Source organism: Opisthocomus hoazin, chromosome 4, assembly GCF_030867145.1.
Source record: "Opisthocomus hoazin isolate bOpiHoa1 chromosome 4, bOpiHoa1.hap1, whole genome shotgun sequence".
NCBI lineage: Eukaryota > Metazoa > Chordata > Aves > Opisthocomiformes > Opisthocomidae > Opisthocomus > Opisthocomus hoazin.
The window spans coordinates 27,447,737-27,466,775 of record NC_134417.1 but is presented as its reverse complement, the minus strand read 5'-3'; the positions used below and the strand labels follow the sequence as shown (position 1 = coordinate 27,466,775).

At 46.8% G+C, this 19,039-nt stretch overlaps 1 protein-coding gene across 1 annotated transcript in view; it reads left to right on the top strand.

Moving 5' to 3' along the window:
* The window catches only part of RSRC1 (arginine and serine rich coiled-coil 1), a 174,574-nt gene extending 155,977 nt beyond the window's left edge, over positions 1-18,597 (top strand). Inside the window, exons 9-11 of the mRNA XM_075418409.1 lie at positions 14,894-15,000; positions 15,928-16,074; positions 16,881-18,597. Of these exons, the coding sequence (XP_075274524.1) occupies positions 14,894-15,000; positions 15,928-16,074; positions 16,881-16,973 (347 nt within the window). The 3' untranslated portion in view covers positions 16,974-18,597. The remainder of the gene's footprint in view (positions 1-14,893; positions 15,001-15,927; positions 16,075-16,880) is intronic.
* The last annotated feature ends 442 nt before the right edge of the window (positions 18,598-19,039 follow it).

Sequence of the window (19,039 nt, the reverse complement as noted above, 5' to 3'; positions counted from 1 at the left end):
GACCTGCGGGGACGGGGTTTCTGAGGTCTAGGGGAGCCGGGGTCACCGCGTCTGAAAATGGGGCTTCTGGGGGTGAAACCGCGGGTGCAGGCAGCTTAAAAACACGGTGCAGCTTCGAAGTGCGTGATGCTGAGGTTCAGCCAGCTGTTCTTTAAACTCCCAGTTCCTGAGATGACAGGATTTCACGTCACACCGTGGCCCCTTCAGAGAAAGCGCGGCGGCTGATGGGTCCTGGGGTGCATTAAGAGGAGTGTGGGCAGCAGGTCGAGGGAGGTTCTCCTCCCCTCCACTCTGCCCTGGGGAGGCCCCATCTGCAGTGCTGTGTCCAGTTCTGGGCTCCCCAGTTCAAGAAAGATGAGGAGCTGTGGAAGAGAGTCCGGTGGAGGGCTACGAGGATGAGGAGGGGACTGGAGCATCTCTCCTACGAGGAGAGGCTGAGGGAGCTGGGCTTGTTCAGCCTGTAGAAGAGAAGGCTAAGGGGTCCTTATCAATGCCTATAAATATCTGCAGGGAGGACGGGGCCAGACTCTGTTCAGTGGTGCCCAGCGACAGGACAAGGGGCAATGGGCACAAACTGAAGCAGAGGAAGTTCCGTCTGAACACGAGGAAGAACTTCTTCCCTCTGAGGGTGACGGAGCCCTGGCCCAGGCTGCCCAGGGAGGCTGTGGAGTCTCCTTCTCTGGAGATATTCCAGCCCCGCCTGGACGCGGTGCTGTGCAGCCTGCTCTGGGTGACCCTGCTTGGGCAGGGGGTTGGGCTGGGTGACCCACAGAGGGCCCTGCCAACCCCGACCAAGCTGTGACTCTGTGATGAGTTGACCCGACCACAGTTCAATGCCAGGAGAAGAAGCAAATGCAGATCTTGGGCGCGTAGCGTGCACGCGGCTCTGCGCGTCGGTCTCGCCGGTGTTTGCTTTGAGCCAGTGGCACGTTGCGGAGGGAAGGGCTGCTGCTCTCCGTCAATGCTGCATACTTCGCCTGCAGAGAGGAATGTTTTCTTTTAGTCCTTCAGTTTGCATCTAAATCATCTAAAATTTGTCTTTCTTTCACGCGGTAGCCGATGATCCGTGGAGCGGAAAAGCAATGCACAACGCCTGCGGGTGGTTACGGTGAAATTGTAAGGCAGCTGAAAGAAAAGTAGACTGAAAATAACAATTTCCCTGATGTCATCCGTGGAAGTGTCTGTCTTTTCTCTGCATTAAAATACAAAGCAGCTTTTGCCTGTTTTCGTACACTTTTTATAAGGGAAAAAGTCAGATAAATGTTCTCCTGGCATGAAGCACGTGAGTACGTGGGATGCTTTAAGGAGAGATCCAGCATCAGCAAGGTGTGCGTAAATATTAAAACAATTTTGAAGTTGGTATTTGAGTCGTCGTATTTTAGGAAATACAGCAGGTATCGTTACAGTTTTACGTCTGTAAAGGTATCCAGGCAGGGGAAGCGCCAAGCAGGTTCTCCCTCCGTCGGTGGACAGTGCTGGCTCGGAGCTACGGCGTGGCTGGCAAAGTGGTTTTCCCTTCCCGGGGATGTACCGTAAGTCAGTGCGTTTCATCAGCATCACGTTAACAAATATTTGGTTTCAAATCCTTTCAAAGACATATTTTTAGATGAAAAATTGGCACACTCATACAGGCCAATTGGAGGAGGCCATCAAATATTCAGTTTTTAACTACTTCTGTTCTAAAAGTGAAAATACAGATAAACTTACGGTCTCTCACAGGGCGATTTATGACTTTTTTTACAAATTAAATGTCTTGAAATTGTCTTCAAAATTTAAGACAGATGAAAACCAACAGTTGGCTTCTGTACTTCATTAATGTTGTGTATTTTACTGTCGACTTTATGGCATTTATTTGTGCTAAAGGATAAATCCGAGACAAGCATCAGTTAAGGTAATGGGATTGTAAAGCAATCACGTAATTAGTTATCTGACTTCAATCATTTAGGAAAAAAATTATAGCTGCGCATTGAAAAGCTGCTTCTAAAAGGGAAAATAAAAAGCGGCGGATAAAATGAGCGGGCAGCGGAGGGGACGAGAGGGCTCGTCTTGGAAAGTAAAAAGATCTGATGTTCGGCCCTCTCGGAAGCCCCTTTAATAATCCCAGGCAGCAAAGACGGAGCACGAGGAGAGCGGTCAGAGGTCTAGAAAATGCGGGTTGTGGGCAGCGGCCAATGGGTTTATTTTGTCCGAAGGAAACGGGAGGGAGAGAGAAGCCTTCCCGTTTGCTCCGAGGCGACGAGCTGCTCTGGAAGCGGGCGGCGGGACGGGCAGACACCGCGGGCGGTACCTCTACCTTAGGCGTTCCCTTTGCCTATTAGAAGGAGAGGAAAAGAGGAAAAAAAGAAAATTTATCCTGCTTAGGAAGAAGCTGTAAGTATATTTTTACTGCTTCTTTTTTGATGCTCCAACTTTATTTTAAAAATAAGCCAAGCCCTCAAACCAGAAGAAAGCTGGAGGGTGGGGAATTGGGAAGAGGCTGGTTTCCGCTGGTGAGAAGAACTGTATCTATATATATATATATGTATATATATACACAGCAGTGTGCAGGCAGGGGGGTGTTTGTACCGTTGCAGTCTGCTGGTATTTTGTCTGATTTAGCAAATTATTCGAAAGTATTCAGTTTTCAGTTACTTATTTTGAAACAGTCTGTTTTTAGGAGCTGACGTCTTGCGTTTGCTGTTCCGTGTTGCAGGATTCCCCGGCTTCGGTACCAAGAAAAGAGCATCCTTCAGGGAGGTTCTGCATATTTACTTATTTCCCCCCTATAAACCCCAGAATTCTCCATAAACACAAGGCGCATTTATCCGTTCGTTGAATATTTCACTTAAATTCTGAGGTTTGGTCTTCAAATTTCCATTAATTTGCACTGTTTGGTCTGCTGAGGTTTTCATTTATCAAAATTGTTAGCTCTTGGGTATTAGTTAGGCAAATATTGATGTGTAGCCTTGGCCTGTTAGCTATCAATTGAAATCAGAAAATCAATGGACTTAATAGCTCCTCATTACAGAGTTGATGCATTCGCAAGGCTGAGTCGCGCATTGCCAGGGAACGATCAATTCAGTCAGAAACTATTACGCCGGCACCGCCAGAAACGCTTTCGGAACGTTTTGGTGTGGTTAGAGTTGACCCGGGCTTCCGCAGCGGCACGAAATGACCCTCTTTCGGGTGGCTGAGTTGGAGGCGTGGGGGCCGGTGGCCATGGCAGAGGCTCGGCGAGCTCGTGATGCGCGGCCTCGCATCAGGTCCTGGTGGGCTCTGCGGCGGGGCGGACGTACGGGTCCGCGGGTGGAGGCTCTGCTTGCTCGCGGTGTCCGAAAGCTGCGGGCTGCGCTGCTCGCGTCTGCGCTGCAAACTGAGAACCTGAAGGCTGGAGCGGGGCTTCCGTTATGTTCGAAACAAATCACAGAATCACAGAATGGTAGGGGTTGGAGGGGACCTCTGTGGGTCACCCAGCCCATCCCCCTGCCCAAGCAGGGTCACCCAGAGCAGGCTGCACAGCACCGCGTCCAGGCGAGTCTGGAATATCTCCAGAGAAGGAGACTCCACAACCTCCCTGGGCAGCCTGGGCCAGGGCTCCATCACCCTCAGAGGGAAGAAGTTCTTCCTCCTGTTCAGCTGGAGCTTCCTCTGCTTCAGTTTGTGCCCGTTGCCCCTTGTCCTGTTGCTGGGCACCACTGGAAAGAGTCTGGCCCCCTCCTCCTGACACCCACCCTGCAGATATTTAGAGGCATTTCTAAGGTCCCCTCTCAGCCTTCTCTTCTCCAGGCTGAACAAGCCCAGCTCCCTCAGCCTCTCCTCATAGGAGAGATGCTCCCGTCCCCTCATCATCCTCGTAGCCCTCCGCTGGACTCTCTCCAGTAGCTTCTCATCTTTAAATTTTTAGTTTAAAACTCTTTGTCAAGCAATTACTGAAACATAGGTGAAGAACTTTGAAGTGGCCACAAAATATAAATATATCTAGAAAATAATACCTAAAAATAACTATAGCACCGGCAGTGGTTTATTTTGTAGCTGGAGACGCTGCGTTTTGGCTGCTGGCAGTCCTGGCAGTTTCTGGAGCTGCTGGCTGTGCTGGCTGCGTCCGCAATGCAAACCGAGAACCTGAATGCTGGAGCGGAGCTCTCGGTGCGTTAGAAGCAGATAAAAGAAATAAAGACATCGATATAGCAGCTGGAAAATTATTAAATAGTATAGATGCCTTTCTGTGGTGTAAGTTGTGCAAATCTAAAGCAAAGCTATTTCAGAGTTAAAGGTAGACAGGCTTTTAAATGCTGAGTGGATTTTGGGGGAGGGTTTCCTCTCCGTGTGAGACGTCTTTACACCAGGCAGAACCTGGAACGCCTGATCTTCACCTTGGTGCGCTCTTTCTCCTCTGAGCTGCAGCGGCTGCGGTGTAGCTGCTGCTGCCCCAGCTCGCCCCGGGTACAGGCTCTGATCGCTCTGTGCCACCGTGTTCGGTGATCAGGGTGTGATCGCCCAGCTCCCAGATGCTGGAAGTATCTGGTGAGGTGGGCAGGAGGGATCGCGGTCCCCAGGCCCATCTGTGGAGGCTGCTGGAATACGGAAAGGTCGGTCGGCAGGCGAGGGCTTTCGGAGACGCTGAGTGTCTGCGGGCGGCGAGGCTCAGCCTGGCACTTGTGAACGAGCATTCGACCTGCTCAGCGCTCCACTAAAAAAAAATTAGCAATTATTTTAGCTTAAATATGTCCGTACTGTGTAATCTGATTATACGCTGAACTGTTCCGAAGGGCTGACCGTCGGTGTACCAGCCGCTGCTTTCCCTCGTCCCGTGCCGGTGCGGCGCGATGGACGCGGATCCGAGTGATTCCGGTCCCGCGCTCGCTGCGGGTGCTGTCTCCCCACCCTGGCCAGGCTTGGTGGAAAATTGCGGGATGTTACGGGCTGTGAAGGGGATGCTTCGCACGAGCCGTGTGCCGTTTCGGATCCCTTCGCTGTTTTAGCCATTTAGGTCTAAGGCGCACGCTTCAGAATTAACCGTGAGGAAATAAGAGAGTTAAAAAGCAGGAACAGTCAAACACATCAGTGAAGATACTCAAACTGCAGTCTGATTTTATGTTAAAATGTCTGCTTAGAGGAGTCGTTGAATACATTGTTCAATTTACATAAGAAATGGGTCTGTGGACTTTAAATGAATTAATTATTTGCAGTCAGACGAGCCTTATCTTTTTGATTTGGACTGCAGTCCCACAGCAACCTGCATTTCCTCCAAGTTCACGTGTAAGCCTTCGCACTGCATTTAAGAGAAATACGAACGCTCAGAGCACCGAGCATCTAAATATTTGCCCAGTTATTAATTTTAAGTCTGGATTGCTGTCCTCCAAAGTAGTTGCAAGAAAGTTATGTCATTCATCTCATGTAAGTATTTTTCTTTGCTGGAAAAAGATAGGTTATTAATGTCAAAGAAAAAACCCAGACATTCGGTAAACACGTAGGAGTGAAGCACAGGCTAAATTAACGATATTTAAAATGACATACATAATTATAACGGAAAGGTCAGGGTAGGTGGCAGCTTTCCCAAGTATATAGAGTGTCAGAAAAATCCCCAAAGTGGGTATTTTAATTGAGTTATGTTTTCTTTCCTTCACACTGAAGCATTAAGGTATTACCCCTGTCCCGGGCCCGTGTTCCGAGGATTTAACGTGGCAGAATTCCCAGATCCACATTTCGACCGTAGAAACAGATCATGCACAGGCTCCTGCAGGCAATGAAATGCCACGTTGTGCTTGTCTCCAAATCATCGGTTTCTTTCTTGATTCAAACAAAAATATATTTAATATACGGGGAAAACAAATTTTACAAGGGGAGGATGAATCGAGCGCTGGTTTTGACGTGTGAGAGGGCGCAGCCGCAATGAGCCCTGGGCAGAGCAGCGCCGGAGCCTGGTCCGCAGCTCTGACGCTTGGTCCGGAGCTGGAGCTGCAGGAGCTGGGGAGGTGGCCAGCGTCCAGGCTTCCCGGATTAATTCGTATTAATGATGATTTATCCTCATTAAAAGCCAAGCAAAAAATTGAGCAGTGCAGTTGGCCACTTAGGTTTTGGGTTTTCCTGGGCTGAGCCTGGCTTGAAGCGCCGGTGCCAACAGCAACAGAAGGCTGGAGGGAGGCTTCGCCCTGGCTCCATCGGCGCCGAGGCCGTTTTCCGTCGGGAAAGGGGCCTGCAGGGGCTCCCTGTGCTGAGAGAGGGGGGAAAGTGACTCCTCTACACGTATTCCACAGAGCAGGGATTTATTGTAATGATTTTCTCCGGTAACAACCATGAGAAAGGTGGTTTGGTGGGGTTTTTTTCCCTTCCCTTTTTTCAGTCTTTGATTTGGCTCCAGCCCGCCCCAGTTAGCCCCAGTTAGCTAAGCCAGTGTGAAATCCCTTCCTGCTCTTTTTTTTTTCAATTTTGGTGTCTCATTAGCGATGGACTCGTTAGCAGAGAGGTTTGTGCCCGTGCCTGATCTCCGTGGCCCTGCTCTGAGCCGCGTCTGGACGGAAGCGCGTTCGTGTGTGCAGACAGACGCCTGGCCACGTTCACGCATGCTCACACCAAAACCGCATCTCTGCGCTACACCAAGAAATTGCATTTTGGAATTAAGGAAAAAACAGAACCAGGCAGAGTCCAGCGGAGGGCTGCGAGGATGATGAGGGGACTGGAGCATCTCTCCTGCGAGGAGAGGCTGAGGGAGCTGGGCTTGTTCAGCCTGTAGAAGAGAAGGCTGGGAGGGGACCTTAGAAATGCCCATAAATATCTGCAGGGTGGGTGTCAGGAGGACAGGGCCAGACTCTTTCCAGTGGTGCCCAGCGACAGCACAAGGGGCAATGGGCACAAACTGAAGCAGAGGAAGTTCCAGCTGAACACGAGGAAGAACTTCTTCCCTCTGAGGGTGACGGAGCCCTGGCCCAGGCTGCCCAGGGAGGCTGTGGAGTCTCCTTCTCTGGAGATATTCCAGCCCCGCCTGGACGCGGTGCTGTGCAGCCTGCTCTGGGTGACCCTGCTTCGGCAGGGGGTTGGGCTGGGTGACCCACAGAGGGCCCTGCCAACCCCTGCCATGCTGGGATTCTGGGATTCTGTAACACTCTTTCAGGCTTTGCGGTGTTCTGAGCTCCGCAGCCGTGTTCACACCCGTAGCTCTGCGCTGCCTGCCTCCAAGGGGCAGATGCGTGGAAGGAGCATTGTGCTGAGGGTTTTACTGGATTAGGTGTGTTTTGCTGCCCGCGCTGTTTTGGGCAGCGTGTCCAGAACAGGGCAATGAGGCTGGGGAGGGGTCTGGAGAACAAGTCTGACGAGGAGCGGCTGAGGGAGCTGGGGCTGTGTAGTCTGGAGGAGGCTGGGGGGGACCTTCTCACTCTCTGCAGCTCCCTGACAGGAGGGTGGAGTGAGGAGGGGTTGGTCTCTGCTCCCCAGTAACCAGCGACAGCACGAGAGGCGATGGCCTCAAGCTGCATCAGGGGAGGTTCAGATTGGATATTGGGAAAAATTTCTTTACTGAAAGAGTGGTTGGGCGTTGGACCAGGCTGCCCAGGGCAGTGGTGGTGTCACCATCCCTGGAGGGGTTCAAAAAACGTGGATGCAGCACTTCAGGACATGGTTTAGCAGGCATGGGGGTGTTGGGTTGATGATTGGACTTGATGATCTTAGAGGTCTTTTCCAACCTTAATGATTCTATGAGCCAGCCCCGGACTGTTCAGGGCTTTGGACAAAGTAAGTTGGAGCATCTCAGTGTGGAGCCCGTGTCTGCCATCACCGAAAAGCCGGGATGGATTCAGGAGCCTGTGAAGCTCGGGGAGGCTCTTCCTTTGGTTAAATTTAACAGAAGTTGTATCCATTTGCTTAAACCACAATCCCTGGTGCGGAGTCTTTTATCTTCTGTTTAAAAATGGGCTTTTGTTGATCTCGGTGGCCGTGCCAGCATTGCCTGTGTGCTTACCACATGTCCAATGGGTGTTTATCCGAGAGACCGGAGTGAATCTGGGGGATAAGTATGAGACTTAGCTGAGAATTGTCTTGCTTATGCTGGCTAAGGCCTAGATGAAATGGGATTTTAAGTACATGTATCACATTTTATTGGTGCTAGAGAGATGTTTAGCTGGTGAGAACGGCGTTATTTCATGTACCAGCTCAAGGCCTGGCCCAGGAAAGAACCGGAAAAATAATTAAAAACAAACAAACAACAATTTGCTAATCCATGTTTCATTTTTCCTTTAGCCACTTAAATGGTATTCAGTGTTTGAGGGCAACCAGAGGTGGTTTAGCCCCTGTGCATTTCCCCTGATGTGTTGCTGAGAATCGATATATGGACTGGAATAAGAGTGTGGGAGCTGCTGCTCCCGAGGCCGAGCATCACAGCGGCACCGTGTGTCAGCGCGGGCTGCTCTGCAGCTGTGGGCGTACGTGCAGTAAACACCGTGCCACGGAAAGACTCTGCGGATGATGCCACCCGCTGCAACATGCAAAATTTAAAATAAACCCCTGGGCACTTGCTATCGCCCACCGCTTTTTGCAGGAACCGCTTTTTGCAGGAAAACAAAGCCAAGGTCCAAGCGAAACCCTGCAGGCGTGCCGCGTTCCAGCCCGGCTGTCCTGCACGCCTCGCAGCCCGCCGCACCCGCAGCCCGCGTCCGGCTGCTCCTCCTGCCTCCGCTGCAGCCTGCCAGGCACCAGGCTGTTCTGGACACCCGGCGCACGGTGACATGTTACTGGGGGAGGGCTTTGGCTCTGTTGTTTCGGGACCGTCGGATCCCTGCATATCGTGGGGCGCAGCTAGATGCAGAAATACTTTTATTTATCTGAATGTGTTTAATAGATACGTGTATAGGTTTATCACAGACAAATTGTTAGATATCATATGTATATGTAATATATACACTCGTTAGTTTGTACATACAATATAGAGGTTATTTGGGATAGAGATATATAAAAGATAGAAGAACCCAGTAATTGCCTTTAAGATCAGAGCACAAAGCATTACCTTGGATTTTACAAGGCCAGCGAGCAACAAAAGAGCAGTAATTTATGAGCTCAGCGTAAAAGAATAGCATAATTGCATTAAAAATTAATGCTAATGAACACTAAAATGGGGAAGGTGGTTATGATGAAAGTTTGTATTCATCTTCCCTGGTTTGAATGATGGCTAGTGGCTTGATTAATGGCTTAATTTCTATCAATTAGCGGGGAAAAATCTCCTACGAGACAAGGGTAAATTGAGCATTGAATTACATATCTTGCTTTTGTGTGCAGAGAAAAAAAAAAGAGCGGCGTATCTCGGGTATTAGCCGCAGTGACAAACGCGGCGTGCCCCGCGCTGGCTCTCCCGGGGGGGCTGCCGGCGTGCGGCGGGGGGCAGCCGGCAGACGGCCAGCCCGCCCTGGTCCCCAGCCCCGTCAGCCCCTCCGCCGGTCCCCCTGCTCCCGAGAAGGGAAACACCCAGCAACTTCAAGGGTCTGGGGGCCGTTTCCTACCACTCTATCAGCCAATTTTGGCTTTTTCCTTGAATGTTGTCAAAAAATCCCCCGAAATGCCTCAAAACGGGAGCGACCGTAGGAACGGGCACCCGTGTGAGGAGCGCAGCGGTGCAGGTAACCTGCCTGCAGCCAAAATCCAGGTGTGCTTGAATTGCCTAAATTAAACGTTCTTAAATTCAGAACTCCGTTGCGAAAGCTTACTGCCTTGTCTTCAGCTTGATTTTATACCCCGTGTCTCCATTCTTTTTAGAGAAAAAGCTATTAGTGTCCAGACTTGTTTTAAAATACTGTGAAAGCCGGGTTATAATTATAATGTATAAAAATAGCAAATTGTAAGTATTCTACTAGTGTCTCTAGTACGCTCTCTAGTAAGTACTAGCGTACTTACAACACGCTATTTGAATACATTATAATTGTGGTACTAGAGTATTTACAGTTAATTCTGAAGAATGGAAATTAGCAATGAAAACTTTCCCCGGGCACAGTTGCTCGTTTTGGAGCGTGTTTTATTGTTTCTCCAGCTTTGGCTGGAAAAAGTTCTGGCTTTGGATGTCTCGGGAGCAAGGATATAGTGTGGCCAAGTGTGGGAACGGCGCTTTGACACGGCTGTGGGGATCTGGAAACAGCGGAGACATCGCGCAGTTTTCGTAGAATCATAGGTTGGAGAAGACCTCTAAGATCATGAAGTCCAACCATCCGCCCAACACCACCGTGCCATGATCCTGACTTCAAGCTGTTGGAGGGAAGCGGTGGTTTTGCAGTGGGTTTTGGTGGGTTTTGCAGGGGTTTTATTGTCTCCTGTGCAGAGGAGAGATTTGAGGAGGGGAAAAAAAGCCCTAAAAAAGAGCCCTCCAAGTTCTGCAGAGTCTAGAGGTGATGCAAATGAAGTGAATCTCGCCCATCCTGCTGGATTCTCCCTCCTCCTCCTCCTAGTGCTTTCATTTGGTTTAATATAAATAGTTTGGTGCAACGCTCTGTAGAAGACAGTAGGTCTCAAAGCCACGTCGAGTTTTGTCACTTCCGCTGGCAAATTGTCTAGATGGAACCTTCATTTTTCTTTGAATATGTCAGTTTGCATGGCTTAAGCAAAAATAGGATGCAATTAAAAAGCACTGTGCACGTGAAAAGCCACAGTTATGTTGGAAAAGCCTGCAGCTCTGTGAGCAGTTGTTCCTCCATCCAGGCAGTTGTACGTATGCACGTGTTTAAAAATGATACAGTGTCACCTAAGCTAACCCTAAGTAAAATGGGATGGAGGGGAAAATATTTTCCTCTTTAGCTCGTTTATTTAGTCTGGTATCTATTTGTGTTTTCTTCTTCTAATCCTCAACTCATGAACAAAAAGCAGAAAAAACAGCAACGTTTTGTGCACGTGTCTCAAAGCGTATTACTTAAAATGTATTTTAAATGCATTGATTAAATTAACCAGCTATATCCCTTTAAATATAATTAGTAAAATATGAAGAAACATGTGTTCTGAGGAGTATTTTAGGCTTATTGTGTCATTGCTTTGATTCTTAAGTTAGCCCTGCTTGAAAGAAAACTCTTTAGGTAGAGGCGTGGGTTCGTTTTGACGGTCAGGACTGTAGGTTAGCCATGAATCCAGTAAGCTTGACAAATCTACACCTAAAGATTATACAAGAAATACTTAAAGTACGTTTTCATTTAATGGGTCATTCACAAGATATTATCCGTCATTTAATGCTGCTGTTTCAATCTTTGTTCAATTCTTAACGGTATTCATCTTTGTCTTTAAAAATAAGCAAAGAGATGGAAATATTTTATGCTGGGCTTGCAGGCAAGTTACTTTTTCTGTTGTCCGATTCTCTGGTGTTTCTGATTATTGTGTGTGTGAAATTTAGGTGGCATTTCAAGGATTAATCTGGCAGAGGTGTGTGTTTTATTTCTAAAGTGGCATTTCAAAGTGTTGCTAACAGGGACTAATTCTGTCTGAAAACAGCAGCTCCAAGATGTGTGTGTCCGTGTCTGCAGATCTGGTTTTGATGGAAGGTGTAAGACATTGAATCCTCTTGGAAGGACAGCGTTCCCAGTTAAATCCTCTGTCGCTGGGCTCACTGGGGCAAAAATCCGAAGATTTTTAATAAAACGGTGTTCGCTGAATGTTCTCCTACCAGAACCGGTTTGACGCCGAGGGGCATGCACAGCGCTGTTTGTCAGCCCGGGCCGGGGGGCAGCACCCCGGTGACAGCGGTGGTGACCGTGACTGCTGCCAGAATTGCCTCCTCATAGAAAGCGGCCTCAGTAAGCCCTAATACAAGGTTTGGTGTGTTTTTTTCACTCTAACATGGTAGAAAGACTTGCTGGGCAATGAGTTAGTATTGATTTTTTTTTTTTGTCTGTAGCCTCTTAGCTTTCTGACTCCATTATTTTTGATTTTACTATGAAATACATATCCTTTCTACTGACATCTGACAAACAACATATGGAAGTCATTTTATCTACCAATAATGTGTTTGTCAAAAAAATCATACGCTAATGGGCTATGCTTCCTCCAGTCCATTTTCCCCAAGTTAATGTCACTGATGTAATTCTAAACATCTAGTGATTTTTGCCCCCTTCGTACTTTGTCATTCCCATCGGCTTGTGTCAGATTCATGCACGGTGCTGTGACAGGCTGGGAACTGACCCTAGGCTTCGTGAAATGAGAAACGCTTTGAGATCTGCGCTCACCTGCCTTTCTCTGGTACCTGGCTCTAACGCCGTGACTGCCAGGTACGCTTACTGTTGCTTTATTTACCCGCAGACCAGACGTACCCGAGAGCTCGATGGTTCCGGTTTCCTCGCTCTAGCAGGGCATTAGTATATTTGTTGGTGTACTTCCTATGGGATCCTTAGGAAGCCTTTTTTAAAAAAGAAGACTTTAGCAGCGAGGCAACAGAACTTTTAAACGCAAGCTTAAATGTAAGCAAGTGATTTTCCCTGTGAATTCAAAGGAGTCAGGCTGAAAGCCGTCCTTACAGACCTGGCTGCAGCACAGCTCCATCCTAAGCCTTGCCAAAGCCAAAACCATACTGAGGCTTCCCCAAAACCCTTCCCAATTTTTCTGTTCATCGTATCCATAGAGACTAAACAATATCCCCAAATAACTTTTAAGCAACAGGGCGGGTTCTTGTTTGCCGCTCAAAAGTGACGTCTCTTCCTATCTTTGGTCAGGCTTCCCTGGTTCATGAGCGCTGCTCCCAGCGACAGCCGGCGGTGGCTCCCTGGCGCAGAGCGTACCCCGCGTACAGCCAGCGGTACTCAGAAGTAAGGGGAAAATCAGCTGGTTAAAAGTTTAAACGAAAGCATGCTGTTAGCAGAACGAATTCAAGACTTGCCTGGCGCTGCAGTGAGATACAGAAGCGGGCGAGGAAGGTGAACTGGGCTGTGGGTCTGAAGAAGCAGCAAACGAAAGGGACAGCGGAGCACATGCTTCTGTGTCAGACGCACCGCGGTCAGCCAGCCGGAGCACACAGCACTGAAAACCCAGCAGTTCTGCCGTGCGACCTGTCGGTAGAAAATGAGGTCGTTAATTTAGCATGTCCGTTCCAGGAGCGCTTCTGAGCTGCTGTTAGTTTATTTGCTCATCTGAAGCTCCGCTTGTCATTAAGATCTGAAATGAGTTTTCAGCGGTTAGTCATTGCAGAGGGATGTAAGTTACATATCTTTTTTTCTTGTGCAAAAGAGAAAGTATTTTGCAGTGCGCGTGTATATCCACGTGAATTTGGATTTAGAATTTTGTATACGGAGAAAGAATTTGGCACATCCGAATTTCTGAATAATTCTGCAAGCTCTTTTGGTCTGCAGGCACTTTTCCTGATTTTAGATATACTGTGGTGTCTTTAGAACAAGAAATTTAACCTTTTATACATACATATGTATATACTACAAATATATAATTACAACTGGTTTTTTATTTAAATTTGTGGTTTATATAGTGTTTAAATTATTCTTGTGTATTTGTGAAATTTTTGCTCAAACTTCATGGCTACGCTAAGTGGCTTTTTCCTCATCTTTCTGGCGATCTCCTTTTTACTTTGTCGCTCGAGCCCGCGGTTCTGTGACTCCTGAGCTCCCCTCCTTGGGAGCAGCTCCCTCGGCCCCGCAGAAGCGACCTGCCAGGGCATGGCCAGGCATGATGGCACTTTCTTTCAAGCTTTCAAGGAAAACCGAGTTTCTGCCGGTAGCGTTAGCAGCCGGCCGGCCCCCGCGCTCCGGCCAGAGCGGATAGACCAGCTCTGGCATCAAGCCCCCCAGTACAAAACCTTTTGAACAGAAATGTGCGTTTGTACCAACCCGCCCGTGCATGGTGCTGCTGCCGCCACGTGCGAAGCCCGAGTTTCTGAGACGACGTCCTGTTTTGTTGGACCGTGGCAGGAGTGGGAACTTGCACCTTGAGAGTGAGCTGGTTTCGTCCCGTAGCTTTCGGCGAAGGAGTAACGCCCGACCGCGCAAGAGGCACGGCAGAGAGCGAAGTCAGACCGTCCCTTTGGCAACCTGGGTCAACGCAGCTGTAATGCGGAGCTTCACTGTTGTCCATCAGTAGTTTGATTTTTAAAAAGAAGTGTATCTTGCATTATGAATGCTCTTCACTTCCGACCAGTGTGATCTATCCAGGAGATGGTCTGGCTGAGCAGTGAAAGGACGGGCAAAGCCTACCCAACAGCTACGTGCTTAGCAGCCAGGGTTGGCAGGAGCTGCCCCTTTCACCCTAACGTCAGCTGCCTTTGCTGTGTCAAAATAAATAAACTCTCAGCCTGGGAGTCAAAGATATCTTGTGCGATATCTGTGCACTGCAAGACCTCACAGGACGGTGAAGAAGCAATTTAGCTCATTTGATTAAACAGCGGCAATTTTGTCACCTGCGAATCGTATGAGCACACAATATTTAGTGGGTATGGTAGGAATATTTTATTACCAAATGCTAAGATTTTGGTTTTTGGTCAAATTTACCTAACGATGTAACTTTTAATGCCAGATTAATCCCATAGCTTGCCCTGAGAACACAGATGATGGCACATCTCTGAGGACACCCGCAGCAGAAGCCAAATGCTCCTCCGTACAGGCAGAAGGAGTTTTGCTGCTACGTACAGATGGTACTCTGCTGAATAGGCTGCACTGTCCCCAGGTCTTCTTCAGGAAATCCTCCTGCCATAAATCTAGCAGTTATCCCGCAAGGACACCTCTAGCAAATTCTTAGGTTAGCATCTTGAAGGATAGCATACGTTGAACAGTGACAGCCAACTCACTGTTGCTATTTTTACTGAAGGGAAGAGTTTTTCTTTGTAACAGAGTATTTTGGGCTGCATTACAAGTTTTTCTTTCCGGTATGTACTGTTGTAAAATATATTCAAGGCATTGCTTAGACACGGCATTTGTCGTAGGCTTACACTAATGTATCCTGACATTACACCTTCTCTTTGTAGACCAAGCCACCCTAGTAGAGCAAGTGAAACGAGTAAAAGAAATTGAAGCTATTGAAAGTGACTCCTTTGTTCCACAGACCTTCAGATCAAGTAAAGAAGTCAAAAAGGTAAGTTTTCAATGTCCTTTCTTGGTGCATAATCCTTTCAAAGGCAGGTGGAAGCTGCGCTATTAGTACAGTTTCCGCTGATGAAAGAGCATCAGTGTTGACAATCCTAAATCCCACCAATGACTCCCCTGTGTTCTTGGGGTGGTGTTCAAAGAAGAACACATCTAAACGTGTAAGAATTTCAATCAAATCAGCTGTTTTGACAGTATATTCTACCTATGCTGAGCAACTCTGATTTTTAAAAATTCTTTTAAAATCGTATAAAACCATGAAGAATTTTTTTTTAGGAAAAGCAGAAGAGTTAAAATCCAAAAGGAATTAGAAATTTACATTGTAATTAAAGGTAAAGATCAGTATTTTTAATTCTGCTTAACTGAAGCCAGACTTTAAGACCATAGTTACTCCCTGAAACAAAATGGCATTGTCTTCAGACAGCTTTCCAAACACCTAACGTGAGACACCCAGGTTTCAGAACGTAACCTGTGTTTTGGCTGCCAAGTCTTCTCAGGAACTGGGACGCTTTGGTCTTTGGAAGTAGGCAAGCAAAGGCTTGTTCAGTTTTTCCATCCGACAGTGAGGTGTTTTGAATTATCACTGCTTGTTTCCCCCAGAACATGCATTCTCTTGCTTTATTAGGAGCGTAGGAGAAGTTCACGCAGCTTCTTCAGAAAGTGATCAAAAACCCTAATGCTGCTGTTTTGCGGGCCCTCTCGTTGCCTTTGGCAATACCTTTTTTTTCATTTCATGGTTTAGTCTGAACCTTGGTCCATATCCACTGTGTTCTGCTAAGCACGCTGAGAAGTATTTGCATGAGGATCCTTTCGTGGGCACATGCTGCAGTGGGAAGAAAGCCGAATGCGCGGTGAAGGTCCTGCCACGTTTGGGAGTTTGAGGGTGAAACACTGAGATGCGTTTCTTTCTTCTTAGTCGATAGAGCCCACTGAGCTACAGTACGAACCGGTAACTGTCGGAGCAGCAACTGTGGATACATCTGCTCCTGAAAAAGAACCACCGCCTGCCAATATTCCTACTGCCATCAAATACCAAGATGATAATTCTTTAGCGCATCCCAATGTAAGTGTGCCGATATTTACGTTCTCTGTAGAACCAGACAGCCGGCTGCGGGAGAGCAGGTTCGTGTGACCTGACCTCCATTTGGCTGCCCTGCTCATCAAACGGTCTGGAGACCGTTAACGAAGGGGCCGCTCATTACACTCCTTGCATCATCCAGCAGAGGATAATTGCAAAAGAAGTTGTTCACTAGTGATGTAGTTTTAGAGTTACGAACAAACTTTATAACAAAAGTAGCACGCTGATTTAATGCGGGGGAATTTAAGATCCTGTTCACATCCATCAAAATGCGAGAAAAATTGTTTTTGGTTTATGTAGTTGGAAGCTTGGTGGAAGATTCAGCACTCGCCCACCTTGCCACATCGTAAAGCTTTAAATGCCTGACAAACTTAAGATCATTTTCAACATTGTGGCTAAACTTAGTCAGGTTCCTTTGTGAGCTCTTGTAATTGGAAATAGGAGTACTTACAGTAGGTTTTTTTTAAGAATTAGCAAGTTAAAAATGACTTGCAGTAAATCAACTAATGCGAGTTCTATATAACGAACATAGCTAACAAAGATCAAGCCCTGTACAATACGACAAACTTGCTGTTTCAGGAGGGGACTGAAGTTGGAATGTCTTGGCTTTCCGATTATGAAAAGTGTCTACCTTTACGCATGTATTTACATCACCTTTGGATTTTAACAGCCCTACGCAGCTGGGCTTTTTCTTTGGGCACTGAAATAGTTGTATTTCAATGGATTATGACAAATAAAGAGAAAGTTAATGCGTTGTGCCTACTTTTCTTCCTCTCCCCCTTGTCCCTCAGCTGTTCATCGAGAAGGCGGAAGCAGAAGAGAAGTGGTTTCAGAGGCTGGTTGCTCTTCGGCAGGAAAGGCTGATGGGCAGTCCGGTGGCCTGAGCGAACTGTGGTGACCACCACGTACCAGTTCTCCACGAATGCTAAGAAATCCTGCCATGAAATTGTTTGATTTTTCTCTTTGGAGGGGATTTTAATACTCAGTATGAGTTGTACAGAGAAGAGGTATTTCACCTGAATAAAGAAGAATGTTCTATCCTCTGTTTTTCTCCCCGAACACATTGCTGGGTGACGTATCGCTGAGCTACCCGCCGTAGAAGGGAAGGCTATCAGAGCAGTGTAATTTTCTTTTTTTGTACTGAATTCCTGTGGGGTGCAAAAAAACCCTGACAGCCCAAGGAGACATAATTTTATACCTCCCAATCAAAAAAAAAAAAATATAACCGTGTAGCAGTTTAAAGATAAATGAAAAAATAAGACTGTCAAAGAAAGTTCTGATTTACCAGCGCTCAGACAGTAGGAGTACAAGCGAGACCGCCCTGAGCCATTACATCTTCTGCAGCTGGAGGAGGATTCGGGGAAAATGCTATCGCTGTTATCTCTTCTTCCTTCCGTTCCGTGCTGCGGGAGCAGCTTTTGAATCCCAAACATCTGTGGGCAGTCTCCTTGCTGAGGGGCCCTTCTAAATTGATGCGTTCATCCGCCTGCTCCTGAGCCCGGTTCTTTGCTTCTGGTGGGCTGGAGCGGAAAGAAATGTTTTACATTTCCTTGAACATTTCCCCGCTACCGTTAGCATCCGGGAGTAGATGTAAGGAGAAAGTTATGTTATCCTTTTAAACAAACGTGTAATGTTTTCAGCAGGTTTCAAGAAAGATTGTTTTTTGAGCAATTCTAAGCACATTAAAATGTTCAGAAATCTGGAAAAGACAGCTTTCTATGAACTCTTAATGGGCAATGATTTAAATACCATTGTGTGTCATGGTACAGACCTTTGTCGAACAAGAGTAACGGCACACCTATTTCTGTACAGGGCGACTGTTTTCAGTCTATGAAGCTTCCGTTTGCCCAGGTGCGATTTTAAAATAATGAAAAATTAGTCCTATTTGAACGCAACAAATTTAGCCTGAGTATACTTACAAAAAAAAAAAAATCTGTCCATCATCCACCTAAATGCCAGAGATCAATCGAATAAAATACAAAACTGTTCCTTCTGAGGTATCTAGCAAATCTGTGAGAAAACTTAAAAACTGTTACATCAGGAGAAGACTAAGCTGGGCGCTCCACCTGTGGACATGCCTCCTTGGCAATTACCCGCACCAGCTTTCTGGGGAGAGGGAAAAAATTCAGGTAGTGTTACTCTTCCTCGCTCTCAGCTCTGTGATGAAAATAAAAAAATGGAGGATGATTCTGGAAATGTGCTTTGGTTGTCTTTTTTTTTTCTTTAGATCACTGATGTAAAAGGAAAATGTATTCAGTTTGCCTTCTAACACATCTCTGTTTTTTCTTTATGAGCAGCATTAGTTTTGCTTGGCCCTGCATTAGATGGCTAGCTGTGTTTCCAGACTACCTTGTCCGCAACAAAAAGTGGAAAAACAAATTGCTTCCCTTGTTTCCTTTCAGCATTTTCAAATGGTAAATATTTGTCGTTGTTCTGTCTTGTGATCTCCTTGGGTGTTTCACAGTAAATAAAAACTATTTGATCTCCATGTAAGGTACAGGTGTAAATTTCTCTTTTTCATGCATGATGTTGGATAATTTTGGTATTTTTATTGGATGCAAAATGTTCTTTTTATGTAATTCACAACCCTATAGGATATTAAATTCTACAAACCAGTCTGGTTTAAGTAAGTAAGATTTAGTGGTAGTAACAGGGTGTACTTACTGTTGCTTATCAATCCATAACTACATTTGTCCAGCAAGTCCATGCCAGAGAAGAATTGTGAGCAAGATCTGGAAAGAAAATGGAAATAGCATTTCAATAATCTGAATCGAATAGAAATACGTACCGAATATGCCAAATATAATTTGAAACACAGAGCAAATCATTATAAAGTTGATCTTTAGTTCCAGTTGCATATTCATGATCAGAATAACCAGGAAATAAATACTCAGAACTCTCTGGTTCTCATGAAATACGTTAACTTATTTATTGCCCCATATGGAGACAG